The 23,427-nt window shown below is 46.4% G+C and overlaps 1 protein-coding gene across 2 annotated transcripts in view; it reads right to left on the bottom strand.

Annotated features, from left to right (window-relative positions):
- The window catches only part of LKAAEAR1 (LKAAEAR motif containing 1), a 22,845-nt gene extending 80 nt beyond the window's left edge, over nucleotides 1–22,765 (bottom strand). The window contains exons 1-6 of one of the 2 annotated variants that reach the window (XM_082226575.1): nucleotides 22,609–22,765; nucleotides 18,986–19,104; nucleotides 16,133–16,474; nucleotides 6,457–6,579; nucleotides 5,068–5,104; nucleotides 1–145 (exon numbers count right to left, since the gene is read on the bottom strand). The exon at nucleotides 1–145 is cut by the window's left edge and continues 80 nt beyond it. In XM_082226575.1, coding sequence (XP_082082701.1) covers nucleotides 135–145; nucleotides 5,068–5,104; nucleotides 6,457–6,579; nucleotides 16,133–16,426 — 465 coding nt within the window. In that variant the 5' untranslated portion in view covers nucleotides 16,427–16,474; nucleotides 18,986–19,104; nucleotides 22,609–22,765 and the 3' untranslated portion in view covers nucleotides 1–134. Of the gene's footprint in view, nucleotides 146–4,864; nucleotides 5,105–6,456; nucleotides 6,580–16,132; nucleotides 16,475–18,985; nucleotides 19,105–22,608 lie in introns of those variants that run through there. The other variant, XM_082226574.1, reaches the window with a different exon arrangement.
- Nucleotides 22,766–23,427: the final 662 nt, after the last annotated feature.

Here is a 23,427-nt window from a genome sequence, read left to right as displayed (position 1 = left end):
TATTCAAGCTTAGAGGCTCTACAAATGTCTGAGCAGCTACACTCCCCTTGGTTCAGCACAAGGCCAAGCGCTCATCGCCAAGAGCCCTGATTGTGGCAAAGGAAACGGGGACCTATTTCCGGAGGGCGGTTGCCCTAGAATCTCGCTGAAGCGGCAAAAAAGAGCAGACACAGAGCGTTTAGCACTTGAGAACCCATTTCAAAAGACAGGTCATACCATGGTCACTGGCTGTTAACAATGCAGATTTGATTTATCAGGGGCGGGGAACCTTTTTCAAGGTCTACGTTCCCTTCTGGGCAAGCTTCGGGGACTGGTGTGGGCACATTGCCAGCAGTGGGGCAGGACCAGAGGCCAAAATGGTTAGAGCAACGAAGGTAAATTTCAGCTTTGTACGGTAGGCTCGTTCCTACACTCACCTCTCTTGGTCCTCCACCCAGGCCAGCAAGGAGGCATTCTTAAGAGTAAAAGGAGGCCAAAATTAGGCTTTTTGGGGGCTGAGGTTCCCCACCCCTGGGTCCTGCAAGATTCCATAGAACTGGAGGTTTTGAAAAGCGGAGAGGTTTCCATCTCTCCCTCGCAACAGTTCCCAGCGTTATTGGGACATTACAATGGCCGGCCCAGTCAGTTTCAGATGCAACATGCACACATGTGTGGAGGGCAGGGAGCTTATATTTATTTATCTATCTTATTTATACAGTGGTGCCTCGCAAGACGAAAAGAATCCGTTCTGTGATTCTCTTCGTCTAGCGGTTTTTTTGTCTTGCGAAGCAAGCCCATTGACGGATTAGCGGGTTAGCGCTATTAGCGGCTTTTAGCGGCTTATCTGCTGATCGGATCAGCTGATAAGCTGCTTAGCGGCTTAGAAAAGGGGGGGGGAGGGAAAAAAACCCACAGGAACTCACAAGACCTTTTCGTCTTGCGAAGCAAGCCCATAAGAGATTCATTTTGCGAAGCACCTCCAAAACGGAAAACTCTTTCGTCTAGCGAGTTTTCCGTCTTGCGAGGCATTCGTCTTGCGGGGCACCACTGTATTTATTTATTTAATTTATATTTATTTATTTAATTTGTATGCCGCCCCATACCCAGAGGTCTCAGGGCTGCTCACAATTCGCACAACCTCCTGTGGATTTTTTAAAAAATAATCATAATGCAGAAAGGAAGGTGGAAGAGACATAGGCAATGAACACATCTGAAACTGATATGGACTTGGAAGTAGCCTTTTCTATCCATCCCTGTACAAAAGATATATGAACTTGACCCCTTGGGCATATATACCGTATTTTTCGCTCCATAAGACACACCTGACCATAAGATGCACCTAGTTTTTAGAGGAGGAAAACAAGAAAAAAAATATTCTGAACGAAACAGTGGATGTATGATTTTTTTGATTCATGCTGTGGCCACAGACATGTGATTTGATGGTGAGTTTGGGGTAGCCCAATGCAAAAATCCTGAGGATCCATGTGGATCCGTGCTTTGTAACCATGTTTTTGTGCCACACAACAGTGGGTGCGTTATTTTTTTGGTGCAAGCTGTAGCCGTGGACATGCTATGTGATCTGATGGTGAATTTGGGGTGACCCAATGCAAAAATCCTGAGGATCCATGGGCTTTTACCTCCCAGATAGCCTCCTTTATTGCTCGCATCCCTTATCTCCCTCCTGATTGCTTGCCGACCAGCGGCTTTTTTTCAACACTCACTTCCCTCTTTCAAAAAAAAAAAAAAAAAAAGCATGATTTTTTTGCCCTGGGCAATTCGGCTCCAGGGACTACGCATTCACTTCATAAGATACACAGAATTTCCCCTTACATTTTAGGAAGAAAAAAGTGTGTCTTATGGAGCAAAAAATACAGTATATATATTATGCCATTCACATGGTTTGGCAAAAGCCCCTCTCCCCTGGGAACACTGAAAACTGTAGCTTTGTAGGGGAAGAAGAAAAACAATCCTTAGCACCTCAAGAAACTTCAGTCCTCAGAATTCTTAAATTCATAAAACACAACACAACACAAATTACAAACAAATGCAAATGACAAGAACTGAGATTCTGGATAAACATCAGGAAGGACTTTCTGACAGTAAGAGCTGTGGAACGGACGACCACAAAATGTGCTGGGCTCCACTTCACTAGAGGTTTTAAAACTGAGACTGGAGGGCCATCTCTCAGGGATTCTTTAGCTGAGATTTCTGCATTGCATGGGGTTGGACTAGATGGTAAAGGACCCCTGGACGGTTAAGTCCAGTCAAAGGTGGCTATGGGGTTGCGGCGCACATCTCGCTTTCAGGCCGAGGGAGCCGGCATTTGTCCACAGACAGCTTTCTAGGTCATGTGGCCAGCAGGACTAACCCGCTTCTTGTGTACAGAGGACCGTGACAAGTGACAGAGCGCATGGAAACGCTGTTTACCTTCCCGACGCAGCAGTACCTATTTATCTACTTGCACTGGCATGCTTTTGAACTGCTAGGTTGGCAGGAGCTGGGACAGAGCAACGGGAGCTCACCCCGTCGCGGGGATTCGAACCGCTGACCTTCTGATTGGCAAGCCCAAAAGGTTCAGTGGTTTAGACCAGAGCCAACTCTACAATTCTATGATCCTATGAAGCGGTGCGGTTTAGACATATCCTTTGCGACGGGGTGAGCTCCCGTTGCTCGGTCCCTGCTCCTGCCAACCTAGCAGTTCGAAAGCACATCAAAGTGCACGTAGATAAATAGGCACCACTCCGGCGGGAAGGTAAACAGAGTTTCCGTGCGCTGCTCTGGTTTGCCAGAAGCGGCTTAGTCATGCTGGCCACATGACCCGGAAGCTGTACGCCGGCTCCCTCGGCCAGTAAAGCGAGATGAGCGCCACAATCCCAGAGTCATCCGTGACTGGACCTAACGGTCAGGGGTCCCTTTACCTTTACCTGTGCTTTTTAATGAGCCTGGTAGAATCTACTTTCCTATTGTTAAACCTTAGAATCAGGCACAGTGGCGTAGCATGGGTTGTCAGCACCCGGGGCAAGGCAAGTAATTTGCGCCCCCTAACCCCTAACCTGCCGCCGCTGCCAGCTTCTTCTTGCTGCTGCCTGGTCTGGTCTGGTGTGGTTCTCTCCCGCGCTCAGCGCTGCGCTGGGTGGCCGCTGCACTGTCCCTCCCCCAGATAGTCCCTCGCTCTCTCTCCGCACCGCACGCCTGGCACCCCCCCCCCACAGTGGGCGGCGACCCGGCGGCTCGGATCGGATTCGCACAGCCAGCACTGCAGTGAGAGAGAGTGAGTGAGCCAGGTAGGGGCAGAGAGCTGAGAGTGCGAGCGCCCCCCCAGATGTTGCGCCCGGTGCGGCCGGCCCCCCCTGCACCCCCCACGCTACACCACTGATCAGGCATATATAGGAACATGTTCTAAGCATTTGAATCCTGTGAAGTCATCTCATTCATGCAATGACTCCCGCAGGCCTCATTCTCTGCATATGGGGGGGGGGACACTATCTCATGGACCAGGGACCAACTGGCTGAATGTTGACCCCCTGCTTTATTTTGGGTTGCAGAAAGAGCCTAAATAAAAAAATTCCTTCCAGTAGCACCTTAAAGACCAACTAAGTTAGTTCTTGGTATGAGCTTTCGTGTGCATGCACACTTCTTCAGATACACTGAAACAGAAGTTGCCAGATCCTTCTATATAGTGAGAAGGTGGGGAGGGGTATTACTCAGAAGGGTGGTGGGAATGGGAGATTGGCAGATAGCTGAGATGAGCCTGTTGACGACTCTTAATCTCAATCTCCCATTCCCACCACCCTTCTGAGTAATACCCCTCCCCACCTTCTCACTATATAGAAGGATCTGGCAACTTCTGTTTCAGTGTATCTGAAGAAGTGTGCATGCACACGAAAGCTCATACCAAGAACTAACTTAGTTGGTCTTTAAGGTGCTACTGGAAGGAATTTTTTTTATTTTGACTATGGCAGACCAACATGGCTACCTATCTGTAACTAGAAAGAGCCTAGTAGTTGTTACAGGCTATATGGTTGCTGGGAGGGGAGGCAGAAAATACAAAACTGACAGAGGAGGAAGCAAGGACGTGGGGACGGATGGGGATTGGGGCCAGTGTCTGCTTCTCGTGAGTTTTCACATGCATCACCAATGGAATGAGGATGTTGCGAGTCCCACATTCATGGCTAAGCATGCACAGGATTGCATGTTTTGCACAGGGTTTAAATGGAAGGAATTCAGTCTCTACAGAGTACGGCAAACTCTGCAAGTCTGATGCTCAGCTATTTTGCTAACTAGGCACAGGACTGCACCGAAGGATAGGTCTTCAAGTACCAAAAGGTTTTTGAACTGAAAAGCATGTCTCTAACAAGAGATGGCTAATCTGAGGTCCAGCGTTCCTCCAACAAGTATCTCCCATCCCAGGCATAATGCTCTAGCAAGCCTTTGCCACTCTGGTGCCTTCCAGATGTTTTGAATGACAGTTCCCATCAGCCTCAGCAAGCAGAGTCATGCACCAGATTGACAAAGTCCACGCACATTGATTTGAAAGACAGAACTGCAAATTGGAGAGAGAACCCTATCTTTGCTGATCAGGACCACTCCGACCACAGTGCAGATGTGTCAGTTAAGTTATTGGCCAGCTGTTTGTACTTCCTGAATGTTTAGCCACAATCATTTCTTTTAAAAAGCACCCAAAACTTTTAACAATTCACCATTTTCAAAAATTGCATTTTGACCGCGCAGCCTTATACACAACAGTTGAGAGGTCCCATTGCAGCCTAAAATGCACATTTAAATGCAATATATATTTGGAGATCTCGAAGATTAATGGGGGGAAAATGGAATGGAACAGACTTTTGGGTGAACACATGCAAAAATAACATGGAGCTGAAACAGATTTGTCTACCCCTAACTATGAGGTTTTTTGTTTTTTGTCTTAAGTCATGGATAATAATCCATGAAGTTTATTGAACAGCAATAGTTTTTCTAAATTGGAGCTGTCCAGAGATTTGGTCTCTGTCTGGCTTCCATCCATAATCTCCTCCCCTTATACTGCCTTGTCCTATGTGGGGTTTCAAGGCTTTCTGATATACACCTCACCCGTTTCATCTTCCAGAATCTCTTCAATCCGGCTTCTCTGTAAAGCAAAGCAAGGAAACAGTGTGCAGATGGTCTCGGTTCGCATTGTTTATTAACAATAGTAACAGCAGCAATCCCGGGTTCATTTCAGTTGAAGCAGTCACCGGTTAAGAAATTATCTCAAGTCCACCCTGCGGATTGTGAGCTGAATTTGTAATGTAAAAGATTTTCCAAGTTTGTTTTGACACCTTGTGAATGGCAGCACGTAAGACTTCGCATCTGTACATGTATTTGTCTTGGAAGACAAATAAATTTGGTAACTGTTTTTAAGATACAGTGGTACCTTAGTTCTTAAAAGCCTTGGTTCTCAAATGCCGAAATCCCGGAGGTTTTCGAATGTTTTCCGGAAGCCAAACATCCATTGCAGTTGTCGGGTATTGTTTTCGGGGCACCAGCACCAATCAGAAGCTGCACCTTGGTTTTCAAACATTTCAGAAGTCAAATGGACTTCCGGAATGTATTAAGTTTGGCGCTTTTGTTTTTGCTTTTTATTTTGCATTTTTGTTTTAGAGGGCTTTTCGGTTCATTTGTTTTTATGACTGTGTGGATAATCATTTTTGTCATCTACAATACTGTCTCATTTATTTTATAGCACAGTACATTGATTATTGCTTTCATTTTTTGGATCAATGGTCTCGTTAGATAGTAAAATTCATGTTAAGTTGCTGTTTTAGGGGTTGTTTTTAAAAGTCTGGAAAGGATTAATCCATTTTGCATTACTCTCTATGGGAAAGGGTGCCTTGGTTTTGGAACGGACTTCCGGAACGGATTAAGTTTGAGAACCAAGGTACCACTGTGCTCAGTAAAGTTTGCGAAAAAGGAGGAGGAGGAGGAGAAGGAGGAGGAAGAGGAAGAGGAGGAAGAGTAGGAGGAGGAAGAGGAAGAGGAGGAGGAGGAGGAAGAGGAGGAGGATAAAGAGGAAGAGGAGGAATGGGCAAATTCATGGAGGAGAAGGCTATTTATTAGCTGTGGTCTGACCCAGCTGGCTCCCTTTATATTCTTAACTATCAATGGATCCAGCCCCAGTGAGCTAGCTGAATGCTTTTAAAGAACCACTGAAGATGATGGCCATCACTTTGTCTTCCCAGGAAACGGTCCACCCTATGAATCAGGGGCGCTATCTAGGGGTGGCCGCGAGCGGTCTAGGACCCCCCCAAAAAATTAAAGGAGGGGGCCGGGCCTCCTTGATAGTCTGTGGCGACATGTGCACGCTGTCTGCGGAGGGAACTGCGCAGCCCCACATTTCTAAGCGACCTTCTTTCTTGATGGGCCCCCTTTCAGAACCAGGAAATGGAGAGATATGTCAGTGGGAAGGAACTATTTGCCAGACAGTTAGTGTGTTCAACATACCTGGACTGTGTTCATGCAGTCTGCTAGTTTTCTAAGGTTCTTCCTGGGTGGGAGGAAGACCTCGAGCCTCACAGCACCTTTAGCGTTCCTCTGGAAGGAGATCAGGAAGTTGATCTCTTGTGCCTGGAGTCAAAAGAGAATGAAATGAATAAAGAACTGAAGCTGCTTTAGACTGAACCAGTCTAAAGGTTCAGTCTAAAGCAGCTTTGGCTCAGTGCTGTCTACTTTAATGGCAGCACTCTCTCCCAATCCTGAGACCTGAGTTCCAAACAAGGTGGTACTCTTAATTCAAAGTGTATGCACAAAGTATCAAATGTGGTGACAGTAATAATAATACAACAAAACAACAACACCACAAACTGCCTTATAAGTATAAAAACAAACTTACTAGAATAATAGCTAGAATAGAAATAGACTTGCAACCATTCAAACAACAAACATACTAAGGTGCCATGTGCAAGACAAAGCCTGGAGATACTGTAAACATGGAGTGGATAAATGTACAACTCTATCTTAACAAGGTAAAGGTAGAGGTAAAGGTAAAGCGACCCCTGACCAATAGGTCCAGTCGTGGCCGACTCTGGGGTTGTGGCGCTCATCTTGCTTTACTGGCCGAGGGAGCCAGCGTACAGCTTCCGGGTCATGTGGCCAGCATGACTAAGCCACTTCTGGCGAACCAGAGCAGTGCACGGAAACGCCGTTTACCTTCCCGCTGGAGTGGTACCTATTTATCTACTTGCACTTTGACATGCTTTCGAACTGCTAGGTTGGCAGGAGCAGGGACCAAGCAAGGGGAGCTCACCCCATCATGGGGATTCGAACCGCCAACCTTCTGATCGGCAAGCCCTAGGCTCTGTGGTTTAACCCACAGCGCCACCCGTGTCCCATCTTAACAAGTTACATGTGCAGTAAACATTATACAGACCGGATAAATGAACCGTTCAACAAGTAGCGTAAGTCCAATCACAGAACGGCAACTCCGTGCCGCCACAATGGCAAGGGTAGCACACTGGAGAATGTGAAAAAGTTTTTCAAAGCTGTTTTTCAAAGATTGAACTGGATAAGATGTTCTTCAATGGGTCTTGAGTTGGAAACACAAAGCCGTATGCATGGATTAATCATAGGAAGGAAAATCAAAGCCACCGCCCTGGTGAGAATAATGCAAGTGGGCAAAAGGAGATGTGTTCTCTGGATATATTACAGGTTTCGCTACAAGCTTCATCAGTCTGAAAAGCCAATCAGGACCACAAAACGGTTTGCTCAGGATAAAGGAAGTATTCACAGGCACAACGCCCATCAGCACACCTGTTCTGGCTGGGGCCGATGCAAGTTGCAGTCCAGAACATCTGGAGGGTGGCCGGTTGGGGAAAACTGCCCCCCATTCATGCTTGGCAACCACACGTAAGTGTAAAAAATAGAAGTAGGTTCAGGGCGGAGGGTTTTCATCAGGACCACAGTGTATGGGGAGGGAGGTTTATCCTTGCCCTCCCCTACTGTGATTCCAGCAAAATCCCACCTGTACTGCAATTAGCCTTTGGAAGCAGAGATAGCAGAGATAGAGATAGACTTATAACCATTCAAACAACAAACATACTAAGGTGCCATGTGCAAGACAAAGCCTGGAGATACTGTAAACATGGAGTGGATAAATGTACAACTCTATCTTAACAAGTTAAAGGTAAAGGTAAAGGGGACCCCTAACTGTTAGGTAGCAATGGGAGCTTTCCCTCTAAAGCTAACTGTAGTGCTGGTGGTGGTGGCGAAATTAGGATTGCGTTGGGAGGGGAAAGGGTGAAGATCAACTCGCCCTGCAAAGCAGCTTTCTTTCTTTCTTTCTTTCTTTCTTTCTTTCTTTCTTTCTTTCTTTTGCACTTAATTTATTTATTATTAATGTTGCAATACATGTATGAAATCTTTACATATTGATACATATACATTATATTCGTAAATTCACATTTTCACAATTCATTATGTACCATTATGCTAATTCAATCATTTCCAAAAAAATATTTTGCCAATCTTTCAATGTTGGTACTACTTCTGATTTCCATTTTTTTGCAATCAATAACCTTGTGGCAGCTGTTGCTTATAAAAAGATTCTCTTCATGTCTTTTGGGATGTCATTTGCAACAATTCCTAAAAGGAATGTTTCCAGCTTCTTACCGATTGTTGTTTTAAACATATTTTCAGTTCCTCATGTATATTTTCCCAAAATTTCTTAATTTTATCACATCCCCACCATACATGATATAAGGATCCCTCTGATACCTTACATCTCCAAGACAGATTTGATGTTAGTTTATAAATTTTAACCAGTTTTACAGGGGTTAAGCAATAGAATACATATTGCAATTGATTTACATGAATATATGCCCTTTGCTGAACACTTTACTCCAGCGTGTGCAGTTTTCGATACATTCTTTCGATGGAGGACAGCATCGCAAAATTTGGAGAAGTGCGCATTCTGAAGGATGGCTGTGTTTTTTTGTGCCCCCGTTGCTACAGAAAGTGCAAATGAGCTTTGCCTTTAAATGCAAATTTCTCCTCCGCCCCTCGTCACAGCTAACTTGAACCCAAACTGATTTCATTGGGCTCCAGTGTCCCAAAGACTCGTCTGTCGAGGCCTCAGCCCCGTCACGTCCATTTGCCTAAATCTAACCATCACCCTAGGCACAATCCCTGAAAAGCCACTGGGTTTTCTTGGGAGATGCATCTCTGTGTACATATTGCGCTGCTTGTTGCCAGGTTTTTGGGAGCCTGCAAAGGGCGGGTCGTTGTTTATTGCCAGTTACAGACTGTTGGGATTCGCAGGATACTGGATAAGTCTGCAGGCTTCAACAGGATGATGCAATACTCTGCTGGGTCAGAGTGACTCAGCAGGAGTGTGATTAGTGTAATTGGCTATCACCTGTTTTAAAAAGGAAAGCCTGTTTAACAGGGGGTGTGGTGGTTGTGCTGTAGTGTGGTGGTGCTGTGGTGGAGAGTATTCGTTTGTAAGTACTCTGTATGGACTGTTTCTTTTGTAAATGCCTGTATATAGCTCACATTAAAAAGGACTGCACTGAAAAACCTGGAACTCTTAGTGTTTTGCTGAAAACGCCGCGTGGAATACGCGACACAGACCCCCAAGAGAGATGCTTTGTTTCAGAATAGCCCCAGCCTTGGAAGGACAGAAAAGGCTTTGTTTTGACAGTAGCAGCAGCGGCTGCGAAGTCCTGTTCCAAGCTTGCTAACTATAGCATATTTTATGGCAAGAACTGTAAATAACAAGCCCAGAGTTACAGCAGGGGCCAAGCTATGACATCATGTTGTTTGGGATTATAGAGTGAGCGAGCGAGAGAAAGAAAATACCTTCCATGGAGGCAGTTTGGTCTAAAATAAGCAACTTTTCCAGAACTAGCTTTCTCACGGGGATTACACAGGGAAAGTTGGAGGGGCATTGATACTGCGTTGGCAGGTTATTCCAATAGGTCTCAATGGAGCTTTCCCAGGGTTTGCATTTAGGAATGGCATGCAATAACACTTCCCAAACCCTAAAAAAACTAAATCTGTGCATGGACCAGGAATTCTGGGCTGTTTCTGCCACACCCCCTTGCTGTCTCTGGCTATGTCCTCATGAATGGTGCTTCCATTTCCCAACCTCTTTGCTGCTCTCAGGATGAAGTAGATGCCCCTATAGTGAGATGTAAACGAGTGTTGGAGGCTAGAGGCCACAGGGCGAGCAGGATCAGCCAAATATATTTTCTTGCTGGAAGTAGAGTGGTAAACATTCTCAACCTACTGAAGTCAGGGTGCACAGTACTCTATGATACTACGTGCTGATTTAGCATAGTGGCTAGGGTGTTGGACTAGGACCTGGGATAAGGTACCCTTGCCCATACGGGCCAGTCTTGCCAGACTCTAGGGTTGTGCGCTCATCTCACTCTATAGGCCGGGAGCCAGCGCTGTCCGCAGACACTTCCGGGTCACGTGGCCAGCGTGACAAGCTGCATCTGGCGAGCCAGCGCAGCACACGGAACGCCGTTTACCTTCCCGCTGGTAAGCGGTCCCTATTTATCTACTTCACCCGGGGGTGCTTTCGAACTGCTAGGTTGGCAGGCGCTGGGACCGAACAACAGGAGCGCACCCCGCCACGGGGATTCGAACCGCCGACCATGCGATCGGCAAGTCCTAGGTGCTGAGGTTTTACCCACAGCGCCACCCAGGACCTGGGATACTGCAGTTCATATCCCCGCTCAGCCATGAAGCTCATTGGGTGACCTTGGGCCAGTCGCTCACACTCAATCTGTCAGGAGTGTGTGCAGGAGCCAGGCCTTGTGACCAATAGGACTTTGCAGGACTGGGGCCTTCCTAAGTTTGTTCTGGAGAGGCAAGGCGTGGCCACACAGGTGAGGCTGATTGGTAACTCACAGCACCTGGTGGCAAGAGCTGGGAAGGGATGTAAGGTCAGCATTTCCCTTTGGCTCTTTGCCACAGCAACACGCTTCCTGCCTTGCTGCGTTTGTCTTCTTGCTTCCTGATCCTTGAACCTCGGCTTCGTGACCCCTTGCTTCTTGATCCTTGGACCCCTGACTTCGTGACCCCTTGCTTCTTGATCCTTGGACCTTTGACTTCATGACCCCTTGCTTCCTGACCCTTGGACCCCTGACTTCTTGACTCCCGGCTCTCTGACCCTCGGACTCTTGGCTTCCTGACTCCTGGCTTCTGGACCCCCGTTCCTGCTCCCACCCCGCCATCTTGCCCGCGGTCCTGACATCCCCTGCCAGGACTTTGATTGCCCATGAACCGGACCGTGACACAATCTAAGCTACCCCATAGGGCTGAGAGAATAAAGAACTACCGTTTCCTCTTGGTTAGGGGGTCTCCAGCTCTCCTCCTCATCTAGCCTGTCCCTGACATCACTTCCCTGTTGGAATTCGCAGGATACTGGATAAGTCTGCAGGCTTCAACAGGATGATGCAATACTCTGCTGGGTCAGAGTGACTCAGCAGGAGTGTGATTAGTGTAATTGGCTATCACCTGTTTTAAAAAGGAAAGCCTGTTTAACAGGGGGTGTGGTGGTTGTGCTGTAGTGTGGTGGTGCTGTGGTGGAGAGTATTCGTTTGTAAGTACTCTGTATGGACTGTTTCTTTTGTATATAGCCTGTATATAGCTCACATTAAAAAGGACTGCACAGAAAAAAACCTGGAACTCTTAGTGTTTTGCTGAAAACGCCGCGTGGAATACGCGACAGGGTTATGGGCCCAGCACGCTTCCGCTGCGCAAGAGTACAGGTGGCAGTTATCTAGCCGTGGGTGCTGGAGGTGAGCTGCAGGGATGGAGCAGTCCAGAACTGGCGTGTTGCTGGAGAAGCTGACGGCCACGAACTACAGCATCTGGTCGGTCTGCATGCAACACTTCCTCAAGCGTGAGGGCCTGTGGAAAGTGGTGGAAGAGCCACCGCAGCCCCCTGAGGAGGATGAGGACAACGATGAAAAGCTGGCACTAGCAGAGGCCCAGCTTGAAAAGGATGAGAAAGCTTTGGCCACGATCATCCTTGGAGTGGACGACAGCCAGCTAGTCTACGTAGCTGATAAGGTGACGGCAAGTGAGGCGTGGAATGCGCTCAAGGCTGTCCATGTGCGAGAGACAGCTGGCTCACTGATAACACTGACCAGGAGACTGTACCGGTGTCGGAAGAAACCGGGGGACTCCCTGGTAAACCACCTAAAATTCCTAACAGGCTGTTTCTAGGAGCTAGCCTTAAGAGGGAGGCCTGTGGGGGAAGAGGACAAAGTCTTTATAGTCCTGAGTTCCCTTGATGACAGCTATGATATGCTGGTCAACTCCCTCGAGTCTGTAGAGACTGATAAGCTGACTCTGGAATACGTGACCGGACGGTTGTATGCAGAGGAGGACAGGCGTGCAGAGCGAAAGATGACCTCAGCCCAGCTGTTGGAGCATCCCAGAGGGAACAACAGCCGGGAAGAGCAGAGGTGTCGGGAGCCGGAGAAACAGCCAGGAGGAGCTGCTGCAGACCAGCCGGTGGTCAACAAAGTAAAAAGGTGTTTTTGCTGCAAGTCCAGTGGACATCTGCTGTGGGACTGCCCGAGAAAACAACAAAAACAGCGGAAGAACAAGTGGCAGCAGAGGGAGTCTACCGCTTGGGTGTCTGCAGACGGTCAAGAAAATGAGGAGCTGTGGGTTCTGGACAGTGGAGCTTCTCAAACCTTCTGTAAAAGAAAAGGATTGCTAACTGATGCTAGGGCTTCAAACAAAAAACATGTAAGTCTTGCTACGGGCCAGAAAGCTAATGTGGTTTGTGAGGGGGAGGTTGTGTTCCCACAGCTGGGACACACATTCAGGAATGTGTTGTGTGTGCCTAGTTTGCAAAACAATCTCCTGAGCATTCCTGATTTGGCAAAAGCAGGCTTTGAAGTAAATTTTGTGGGAGATCAGTGCCAGATAAAGCAAAATGGGGCAGTGTTGGCAAATGCTAGCCTTAGAACTAATATGTATGTACTGCAGTGTGAATCTAAGGTTGCAAATGTGCAAAATGTCCCGACCCATGATATGTGTATTCATCTCCTGCACAGGCGTTTGGCTCATGCTAGCTATAAGGTGCTAAACAAAACATTGGAGTTGTGTGGGGGGATAAAAAACATAAAAAGTTGCGATAATTACTTAGACTGCAATATCTGCAAGGAGGTTAAAAGCAGGGCTTGCCCAGTAGCAAGAGCAAGCCAGAGAGAAACCAAAAAACCACTGGAGTTGATCCATGCTGATGTAACTGGTCCTTTTCCACCAAGTGTCTCCCACAACAAGTACTGTTTGATCCTAGTGGATGATTTTTCTAGATTTGGCTGGGTCTATCCATTAAAGCAAAAGTCTGACGTTGCCCAAACTTTGAAGTTCTGGGTAAGAAGGGTAGAAAGGCAACTTGGTGAAAAGGTGTCCTCTATTCAGTCAGACAGGGGAGGGGAGTTTATGGCAAGCTCCCTAAGAAACTGGTTGCGTTCCCAAGGGATTAAACATAGGCTTACCAATGTGGCCACGCCTCAGGAGAACGGAGTAGCAGAGCGTAGGGGAGGTGTCTTGCAGACACAAATGAAAGCATTGTTAGCAGATGCAAATCTTCCAATTAAGTACTGGGCTGAGAGTATTAAGACCGCGAATTATATTGGGAATCGCTTGTGGTCAAGGGTACTAGATGACATACCCTATAAAATTCTCTATAACAAAAGTCCCAGTTTGCAACATTTAAGAATCTTTGGGACAAAGGCATGGGTTGACATACCTGTGAAAAACCGGAGAAAAGGTGGGAAAAGGGCACAGCAGTTGCTATTTCTTGGGTATGAAAGTGGTACGAAAGCCTACAGGTTTGAAGGTGATAAAAATCTTTTGAGTTATAGTCGATCAGCCAGCTTTAATGAGCAAAGAAATTGGCCCAAGATACATGCAAACCTGCTGCCAGAAAAAGTTTTACTGCCGAGCATACCTGATAAGGCAGTTGAAACAAAGCTAAGAATTGGCAGCTCTCCCAGAGAAACTGAAAGGGAGGAAGTAAAGGTTGAGCATTTTTCTCCAGCTGCTAGTATGGAGCAGGGGAGAGAAGAAAGTGCAACAGGGACAGGAGGAGGTAGATCTGCAGAGTCAATCCACCCCAAAAGCAGTCCTGAAGGTAGCCCAGGGGGTGAGATTAATGAACCAAGGAGGTCTGCAAGAAGTAATAAAGGTCAACCTCCAGACCGTTATGGGTTCCCAGCCACCATAAACCAGGTTTGTGTAACTGAGCCAGAAAACTTTGAAGAAGTGCAAGAGTTACCTACTCTAGAGAAAGAGGCGTGGTTAAAGGCAATGCAGGCAGAGTATAACTCTCTGCTAAACAACAATGTGTTTGTACCTACAGAATTGCCTAAAGGTAAAAAGCCCATAAGCTGTAAGTGGGTTTTTAAAGTGAAAAAGCTGGCTGATGGTAGTTGTCAGAGGAAAGCCAGGTTGGTTGCACGGGGCTTTACACAGAGGAAAATGATACATTATGATGAAGTGTTTTCCCCAACAGCAAAGGCTGAAACAGTAAAATCAGTTTTAGCAATGGCAAGTCTGAGAGGGTTAAAAGTTAATCATTTTGATGTTGCCTCAGCATATTTAAATGCTCCTATTGACGCTGAAGTATATTTACAGCAAATACCAGGTTATGAGCTAGAAAAAGACAGCATGGTATTAAAACTGCAAAGGGCACTATACGGTTTACACCAAAGTGCACGTCTATGGCATGAATGCATAGACACAACTTTGAAAAAGATGGGATTCAAACAAAGCCTGGCTGATTCCTGTTTATATTTAGCAATGGTGCAAGGAAGTGTTTGTTATTTACTTTTGTATGTTGATGATATCTGTCTAGTAACAACTGCACAAAAGCAAGTGTCTTGGTTTATAAACAACCTAGGTAACAAATACAAACTGAAGTATTTGGGAGAGATTCAGAATTACTTAGGAGTAGAGGTTCAGAGAAATGAAGAAGGCGTTTACTCTCTGAGTCAAAAGGGGAAAATCGAAAAGTTACTGAAGACATATGGAATGGAGAGGGCAAATGAGGTTGACACTCCCATAACTACCCAGTACAAAAATGAACCAGAAGGGCAAAAATGTGAGAATACAACAGCGTTTCATTCTCTGTTGGGTTCTTTGTTATATTTAAGTTGTTGGACAAGACCCGACATAACATTGGCAGTGCACATGTTAAGCCAAAGAAGTGCAGACCCGGCTCAGAGAGACTGGGTAGCACTTAAAAGAATCCTAAGGTATCTGAAAGGCACAAAAGATTACAAACTGGTGCTAGATACAGGACATGATCAGCAAGTGTATGCATACACTGATGCCAGCTGGGGAGACAGAGAAAATGGAAAGTCTACCACTGGCTATGCCATATATATTGGAAATGCCCTGGTTCAGTGGAAATCCCAGAAACAAACATTTGTTGCCACAAGTACTTGTGAAGCAGAGTACTCAGCCATAAGCGAATGTGTGTCACAAATAGAGTGGTTTGCTTGCCTAACAAAAGAGCTTGGAATACCTTCTGAAATGCCAATCACTGTGCTAAGTGACAACATGGCTGCACAACAGCTTGCTAACCAACAGAACTTTAAGAGCAAGAGTAAACATATTGCGATAAGATACGGAAATGTTAAAAATGCTTTGGAAAGAAATGTGTTAAAGGTACAGCACTGTAACACAAAATGTAATGTGGCAGATTTGTATACAAAATGTTTGGATGCTCCTAAATTTCGAGACTTAAGAGAATTATTGGGTCTCAAGCCTTTGACTTAAGGAGGAGTGTTGGAATTCGCAGGATACTGGATAAGTCTGCAGGCTTCAACAGGATGATGCAATACTCTGCTGGGTCAGAGTGACTCAGCAGGAGTGTGATAAGTGTAATTGGCTATCACCTGTTTTAAAAAGGAAAGCCTGTTTAACAGGAGGTGTGGTGGTTGTGCTGTAGTGTGGAGGTGCTGTGGTGGAGAGTATTCGTTTGTAAGTACTCTGTATGGACTGTTTCTTTTGTATATAGCCTGTATATAGCTCACATTAAAAAAAGGACTGCACAGAAAAAAACCTGGAACTCTTAGTGTTTTGCTGAAAACACCGCGTGGAATACGTGACATTCCCCCCCTCCCCAAACCCCATACAAACTCACTCTCAGATTCTGGTACTGGAGCCTCGTGTTCCGGAGGCGGTTCCGAGCCTCGGTGGCCTTTAGGACCCCGATGAGGTTCTTCTGTTCCGCCACCTTTTCCTCTTCCGGCACCAAATTTCTGTCCTTCATGAGGACGGCAGCCAGCATCTCTTTCACCTTGGGCTGACTGGGGTCAGCGAAGGCCAAGTAGCGCGCCATCTGCGCCGGAGTCATCTTGTTCGTTTCGCTGGCGCTCGAACGCTTCTGGTGTCGCACGGTGAACTTATTTCTCTGGAGAGCTCCACCTTTGGACATCTTTGCTTATCTCGCCGACTTAGATTGGATTGATGCTTGGCAGGAGGGCTATGGAAGAGAGGAAGACCAAACAGCTCGACCATGGGAATAATAATAATACACTTTTTTTATACCCCGCCCTCTCCGTTCAGAGCCGGGCTCAGGGCAGCTAACACCAGTAAAATTAAGTAAAACCATAATAGGGGGAAAAAACGCCAATTTAAAATACAGGTTAAAATGCAATTTAAAATGCAGCCTCATTTTAAAAGTAGCCCATAGATCAAAACCATAAGGGGAGGGAAGCATAAGGGTCAGACCGAGTCCAAACCAAAGACCAGGTGGAACAGCTGCCCTGCAGAAAGATGTCAAGTCCCGCAGGGCCCTAGTCTCTTGTGACAGAGCGTTCCACCACATCGGGGCCAGTACTGAAAAGGCCCTGGCCCTAGTTGAGACCAATCTAACCACCTTGCGACCTGGGACTTCCAAAATGTTGTCATTTGTGGACCTTAAGGTCCTCCGTGGGGCATATCAGGAGAGGCGGTCCCATAGGTATGTGGGTCCTAGGCCGCATAGGGCTTTAAAGGTCAAAACCAGCACCTTAAACCTGACCCTGTACACCACTGGGAGCCAGTGCAGTTGGTTAAGCACTGGATGAATGTGATCCCGTGGCAAGGACCCCGTAAGGAGCCTCACTGTGGCATTTTGCACCCACTGGAGTTTCTGGGTAAGCTTCAAGGGCAGCCCCGCGTAGAGCGAATTACAATAACACAAGGCTATTTAAAACGCTGAAATAACACTTCAAATGCATTATGCTTTCCAACTCTGTACATCAGGGGTGTCTAATGTCCATTTCAGGGGCCTGACCAAGCCCCCCTCACTACTTCCCCCTGCCCACTTTTGCTTCCCAATTCTGAGTTCCCCACCACTCAGATAACAGCAGAAAGACGGATGCCTAGGGCTGCCTGCTTTTCATTGGGCCCTGCAGCCACCAGCAGTTGATGTTTCTCATGGCGTGGAAGCAAACAGTACCCCCTGCTAACAGTTTCAGATCAAGCCGAACAGCAAAAAAAGAGGCTTGAGGGTCTGGCTGAAAAGCTGGCCATCCTAAAACCACGCTGTGTGTGTTTGTTTTCCACAACAGATATACGAAGGGAAGAGAAGAGAAAACGAAAATAGAAAGACGTGTCAAAAGAGGAAAACGCTCCCCGTGGCAGGGTCTCCTGAGCCTGCTAGCAAGAAATTACACAGGATGTTTCAGATAAGAAAGAGGAAGCGGTTTCATGGGTGATACCAGAGCCTTTTAACTAGAATTTCAGCCACAAGCTAGAAGCGGACAACTCCTCAGTGCCAAGTCAGCGCCTTTGACGTCTTGTCCAGCAAGCATTTTTTGGGCTGGAAGGCGTGATGGCTCACAGCCGGAACTCGCAGATGGACACAGGCTTAGATTTGCTGCAGGGGGTGTTGCTCTTACAAAACCCTGTCCAAGAACAGAAACATTTTTTTTTAAAGTATTGCTGGAACATTTGGTTGGGAGAAGCCAGCCACAGAGAGCCTCTTGTGCAGATCACAGAATTAGAAGGTCCAGAATGTGAATCTGTCTGCTCCATGCAGGTTCTTGCATGGGCCAGGTAACCACCAGGCTCCGAGACCTGCATTGCCCATCAGCTACATGACACCTGGTTGAGTCATTTGGGTTCCCCACGCTGATGCTCCCCACATGCCCCATGGCACATTCTTGCTGGCCGCTTGGAGGGGCACCATTGGCAAAGGCAACCTTAGCTTCCAGCGCTTACTCCCCAAAGGAAATAAATCCTGTTATCTTGTTCTGTTAAATGCATCATCCTACCTGCCACTTATGGGATGCGGGTGGCGCTGTGGGTTAAACCACAGAGCCTAGGACTTGCCGATCAGAAGGTCGGCGGATCGAATCCCCACAACAGGGTGAGCTCCCGTTGCTCGGTCCCTGCTCCTGCCCACCTAGCAGTTCAAAAGCATGCCAGTGCAAGTAGATAAATAGGTACCACTCCGGCGGGAAGGTAAATGGCGTTTCCGTGTGCTGCTCTGGTTCACCAGAAGTGGCTTAGTCCTGCTGGCCACATGACCTGGAAGTTATACGCCAGCTCCCTCGGCCAATAAAGCGAGATGAGTGCCACAACCCCAGAGTCGTCTGCGACTGGACCTAATGGTCAGGGGTACCTTTACGTTTATCACTTGGGAAGACAGGCGAACTAATGCCAGTGTACTAGAAGAAGCAAAGATCACCAGTGTCGAAGCAATGATTCTTCAACATTAACTTTGTTGGACTTGTCATCTTGTAAGGATGCCTAATTATCATCTTCCAAAGCAACTACTCTATTCCAAACTTGGCCAGTAAAGCGAGATGAGCGCCGCAACTCCAGAGTCAGCCACGACTGGACCTAATGGTCAGGGGTCCCTTTACTTTACCTGCCACTTGTCGAGTGCTTTCCTTAAGGATTAATTAATCCTCACCCCAGCTCTGGAAGGCAGGACTTTACTAAATTTAAGCCTGGGCAAATATTGCTATTAAACACTCACACACCCCTTTGTAATGACACTTACCTTTGGGGAAAGTCAATGGTGAGAGTGTGTGTGTTGTTGTTTTTTTAAAAAGCCACTTCCTTGAGAACAAAACTTCAGTCTCAGAGGGTCTTTAGATACAATGCAAGACAATAGTTTCCCTGTTGGTCAAAAAGAGAAAAGTGCCAGGTCATGCTTTGCTTTCCAGAGTGCACCATGGGAAAAGGGGACAGGACAGGACAGGTTACCTGTGACGTTGATGGTGAATTTCCTAGTTGGGGTTGGTGCCAGCTATTGGCGAGGTCCAGCACTAGCCCCCAGGAGCTCCAGCCAGCCTGACCCAATGTCAGGAGCTGGAATCAAGTGCAGGTCAGCAATAAAAATACCAGTGTCTCAAAGAAACTAAAGCAGCGCAGGTCTAGTAATCCCTGCTCAGCGCCTGAGAGCCCCAGTCCTGCCACTCACCACCTGGCCTAGGGCGGGGCCTGATGGACTCTATAAAGGACTGCTGCCGCTGCTGTCACTGGGCAGAGAGGGCTCCATTTTGTTTTGCTTAAATTGCTGCTATTTTTTACCTATGTCATTTTAAACTGTGATATTAATGCTGTATTCTTAGTTTTAGATTTTGATTTATGTGGAAATTGTTTTCCATATGGTTGTGTATTTTTTTTTTTGATGTGCTTTATTTATTGTTTATGACTTTTGTAATTATGCAAATCTTGTCATGCTGTAAGCCGCGTAGAGCATTGTTTTTTTATCTGTGGAAAGGCGGCATACAAATAAAAAATGATGATGTTCCTAGCAACTCTTCCCAGTAGGTCTTGGTCTAGCAAGGCAGTTGTGAGTGTTAGGATATAGTTCCATTCCACCTTAAAAGGAACAGGCATGACTGTTGTGTGTCACATGCCTGTTTACTTCCAGCACAGGCTTGCTGGGAACTTCCTTTTGTATATTGCTTTTGCTATTGCTGTTTTGCTTGGACACCAAGGGAAGCAGACATGTTTTTCCATTGTCCTGATGCTGAATAAATGCTGTAAATATGCTTACACATGTCTCTGTCCGCTACTTCTGCTGCAAAGAGTTTTTTTCTCTGCTGGCTTGCTTGCTTAAGCCTCTGAAGGCTTCTGAGGCTTGAGTCGCAGTTTTGATGCTGTTCCGAGAACCAGAGTTTCGCCTGGCTGCTGGCTGGAGCTAGCTAGGGGCCTGCCAGACGTCCCCGTCTCCTGGCAGCACCCCAACAGCGAGGACTGAAGGTCCCTGTGTTCCACCACTCTCTAAGGCTCTTCCTCTCATGGGCTTTCCCCAAGCAATCTCAGACTGCACCTGCACACAACTAATCTCTGCTCTGCTCTTTTCATTTCTCTGCATGTCCTAGGTCCTAGGAGACCAGTGGGGAGGGGAGCTGGTCGTAACAGGGGATGACAATGACACCCTGACTTCTTCAACAGCCAGCCCCTCTGTCTCCTGGCCCCATCCCTCTCCAGCCTCTGCTTCAGCCTTGAAGTTTGAACTGCCATCTATCACAACCTCTTCCTGCTCACGAAACCCTGTGGCCTTTTCAGCTTCCGATGCCTCCTCCCCGAAGTCTTCTCCCTCTGACCACTTGCCATCCTCCCACCACCAACCCCCTGGTTCTGAACCTTCTTCCCTTGGGGATTTCCCAGCTGGTGCCTCCCATCACTCCTCTATCTCCAGCCAGTCTATGGCACCCAGCTGCGACACCGCTCAGCACCTCTCTGTCAGCCCCTTGGACATTCATTTTAGGAGCCAGTGAGTGGCAGTGCTATTTTTCAATGGGAGCAAAGCTCAGCTCCCGTACTTGGTGGCTGCAAGCCTTCTTAATTTACCCAAAATTCAGTGCTCCAGCCTATATAGTCCTATGAAATCTATATAGACCTTATGGATTTAAAGGTTGGGGCATTGCATTTTGCGTAAATTAAGATGGCGGGCAGTCTCCATGGATAGGAGCTGACTTTGTCTCCCATTCAGATGAAGCAATGACATTTGCCCACCATTAAAATCCCATTGGGAAGCCTTGGAGGATGAGTGGCATAGGATAGTTATAGGGTGGGACTAGGACCTTGGAGACCAGGGTTTGAATCCATGAAACAGGCCCTGTATGTCACTGCCAAGCAGTGCTTGAGCCAAAATAATAAGCCAGTGAAGAGGTCCAAACCACCCACACAACATACACTCAGTTAAACTCCATTATTGCTCCATTGGTGCTGGAGGAGAGTCTTGAGAGTCCCATGGACTGCAAGAATATCAAACCTATCCATTCTGCGGGAACTCAGCCCTGAGTGCTCACTGGAAGGACAGATCCTGAAGCTGAGGCTCCAAGACTTTGGCCACCTCATGAAAAGAGAAGACTCCCTGAAAAAGACCAAGGTGTTGGGAAAGATGGAGGGCACAAGGAGAAGGGGACAACAGAGGATGAGATGGTTGGATAGTGTTCTCCAAGCTACCAGCATGAGTTTGACCAAACTGTGGGAGGCAGTGGAAGACAGGAGTGCCTGGCGTTCTCTGGTCCATGGGGTCATGAAGAGCTGGACACAACTAAATGACTAAACAACAACAAATTGCCCCAACACCCCCATGTTCTTTGCATCCCAACATTCTCTCTCTCATATATATAGTATTAAATTTTGTTTTGCAATTTAAAATACTCAGTTAAACATCCTTAAGATATCAATGACTTCCCTTCTTCTCTATCCATGGTTCATTTTGCAGACCATAAATCACTGCATATTTTACATAAACTAAACCATTCTGTATTCCATTATTGCATCCATCAAAACTTATTTACACTGTTGAATTTATCTTAATGCTGCCAACGTTTCCAAGTGTACACAATTTCCCCCCATATATTCAATAAACGTTTCCCAATCTTCTCTAAATGTATGTTCTTCTTGTTCTCTTATTCTATATGTTAATTGACATATTCTATATGTTAATTGTGCAGTCTGCAATCTGTGCATATTCTGTCAGCTTAAGTTGCCATTCTTCTTTGGTTGGGACCTCACTCGTTTTCCATTTTTGGGCTAACAAAACACGGGCCGCAGTAGTGGCATACATAAATAACCTGTTTTGACACCTGGGGATTTCCATCTGAATTATCCCCAACCAAAAGGATGGGCAAATCTGTCCCATTTTGCTTTCTCTCAGTTTTTCCACACTTAAGATCTGTTCTCCCCATGTGTGATTTTTTTTTTTAAAGTCCCTTGAAAAGTCCCTTGAAAATTCTCCAGAGTTTTCTCCTGCTACACGTTACATAATTCTACCCAGTATTCACATTTCTGCAAAGCAATCTTCCCTAATATGTTATATTTTTTCACTAATATATGCATTTTTAGGTACACTTTACCCTGGACAGTATATATGCACACATCATTTGGTTAGGGAACTGCCTTGCAAAATTCAGAGGAATACGGACTTTGAAGGAAAGCTGTGTCTTAGTTTGCATAGTTTTGGCAAGTGAGAATGTAGGCTGATCTGCCTTTGAAATGAAAACTGTCAAACTTCTTCCCATGCAGAGGCAAATACACCCACGAGGGAAAGGACAGGAGTGGGGTGGTGATATAGGGGTGAAACACAAGGTCCCAGGCTCCCCCTTACCCTAAAAACCCCACTTTTCAGTTTCTCCCACTCTGTGACCCTTCTCTCACCTGCCAAGTCAACATCCTCTCCTGCGGCTCTCAGGGCCTTGTACTGGTCTGTCCTTTTGGTCCAGGCCTCCAGTGTACAAACGTCTCCATGGTAACCTAGTTGCCAGGCAACTCAGACAATGGCAAGGAGGCTCCCAGTCTGCCCAGCTTTCACACACATGCACTGACCAGCAAGCCGGCTGCTTGCCGCCTGCTGAACTGAAACTTAGAGAAGGAAATGGTGAGTTAAAGAAAATGTTTAAAAACACTTTTGTTAAAAAAAACCCAGAAGCTTTTTTATCGGGTATAGTGGGTAAAGAGATACCGAGACAAGAAAAAAAAATATTGCTCTTATATGCAACAACTGCGGCAAGAATTTTGTTAGCCCAGAGATGGGAACAACAGATGAACAGATGAAGTTGATGGACTTTGCAGAACTGATGAAACTGACAGGAAGAACCCGGAACCAGCGAGACCAAGCATTCCAAAAAGACTGGGATCAAGTCATATTATATTTGAAAGATAACTGTAAGCAATTAACATCACTAGCAGGGTTATCTGAAGATTTGTAAGATGAAATTGCTACCTATTCAGGCTGAGTCATTTAATGTTTTAGGTAATGATGTAACAAGGATAGGAAATGAAGTGAAATGTAAAGATGCAAAGTTTAATTTTGTAAACTATTAGACGGGAGGGAGGGAAGTTAGGCTCAGTTGAGCCAAAGAGATAAAATAAGAGGATAGGATGTTACGTAATGCGATTACCGGTATATGTAAAACCAATAAAAATCATTAAAAATAACAGAGGGGGAAATGGGGGAGGGGTGGAGTGGGGAATACC

This window comes from Podarcis vaucheri (genome assembly GCF_965113315.1).
Source record: "Podarcis vaucheri genome assembly, chromosome: 6".
Lineage (NCBI taxonomy): Eukaryota > Metazoa > Chordata > Lepidosauria > Squamata > Lacertidae > Podarcis > Podarcis vaucheri.
This window is presented reverse-complemented; position numbering and strand designations above follow the sequence as displayed.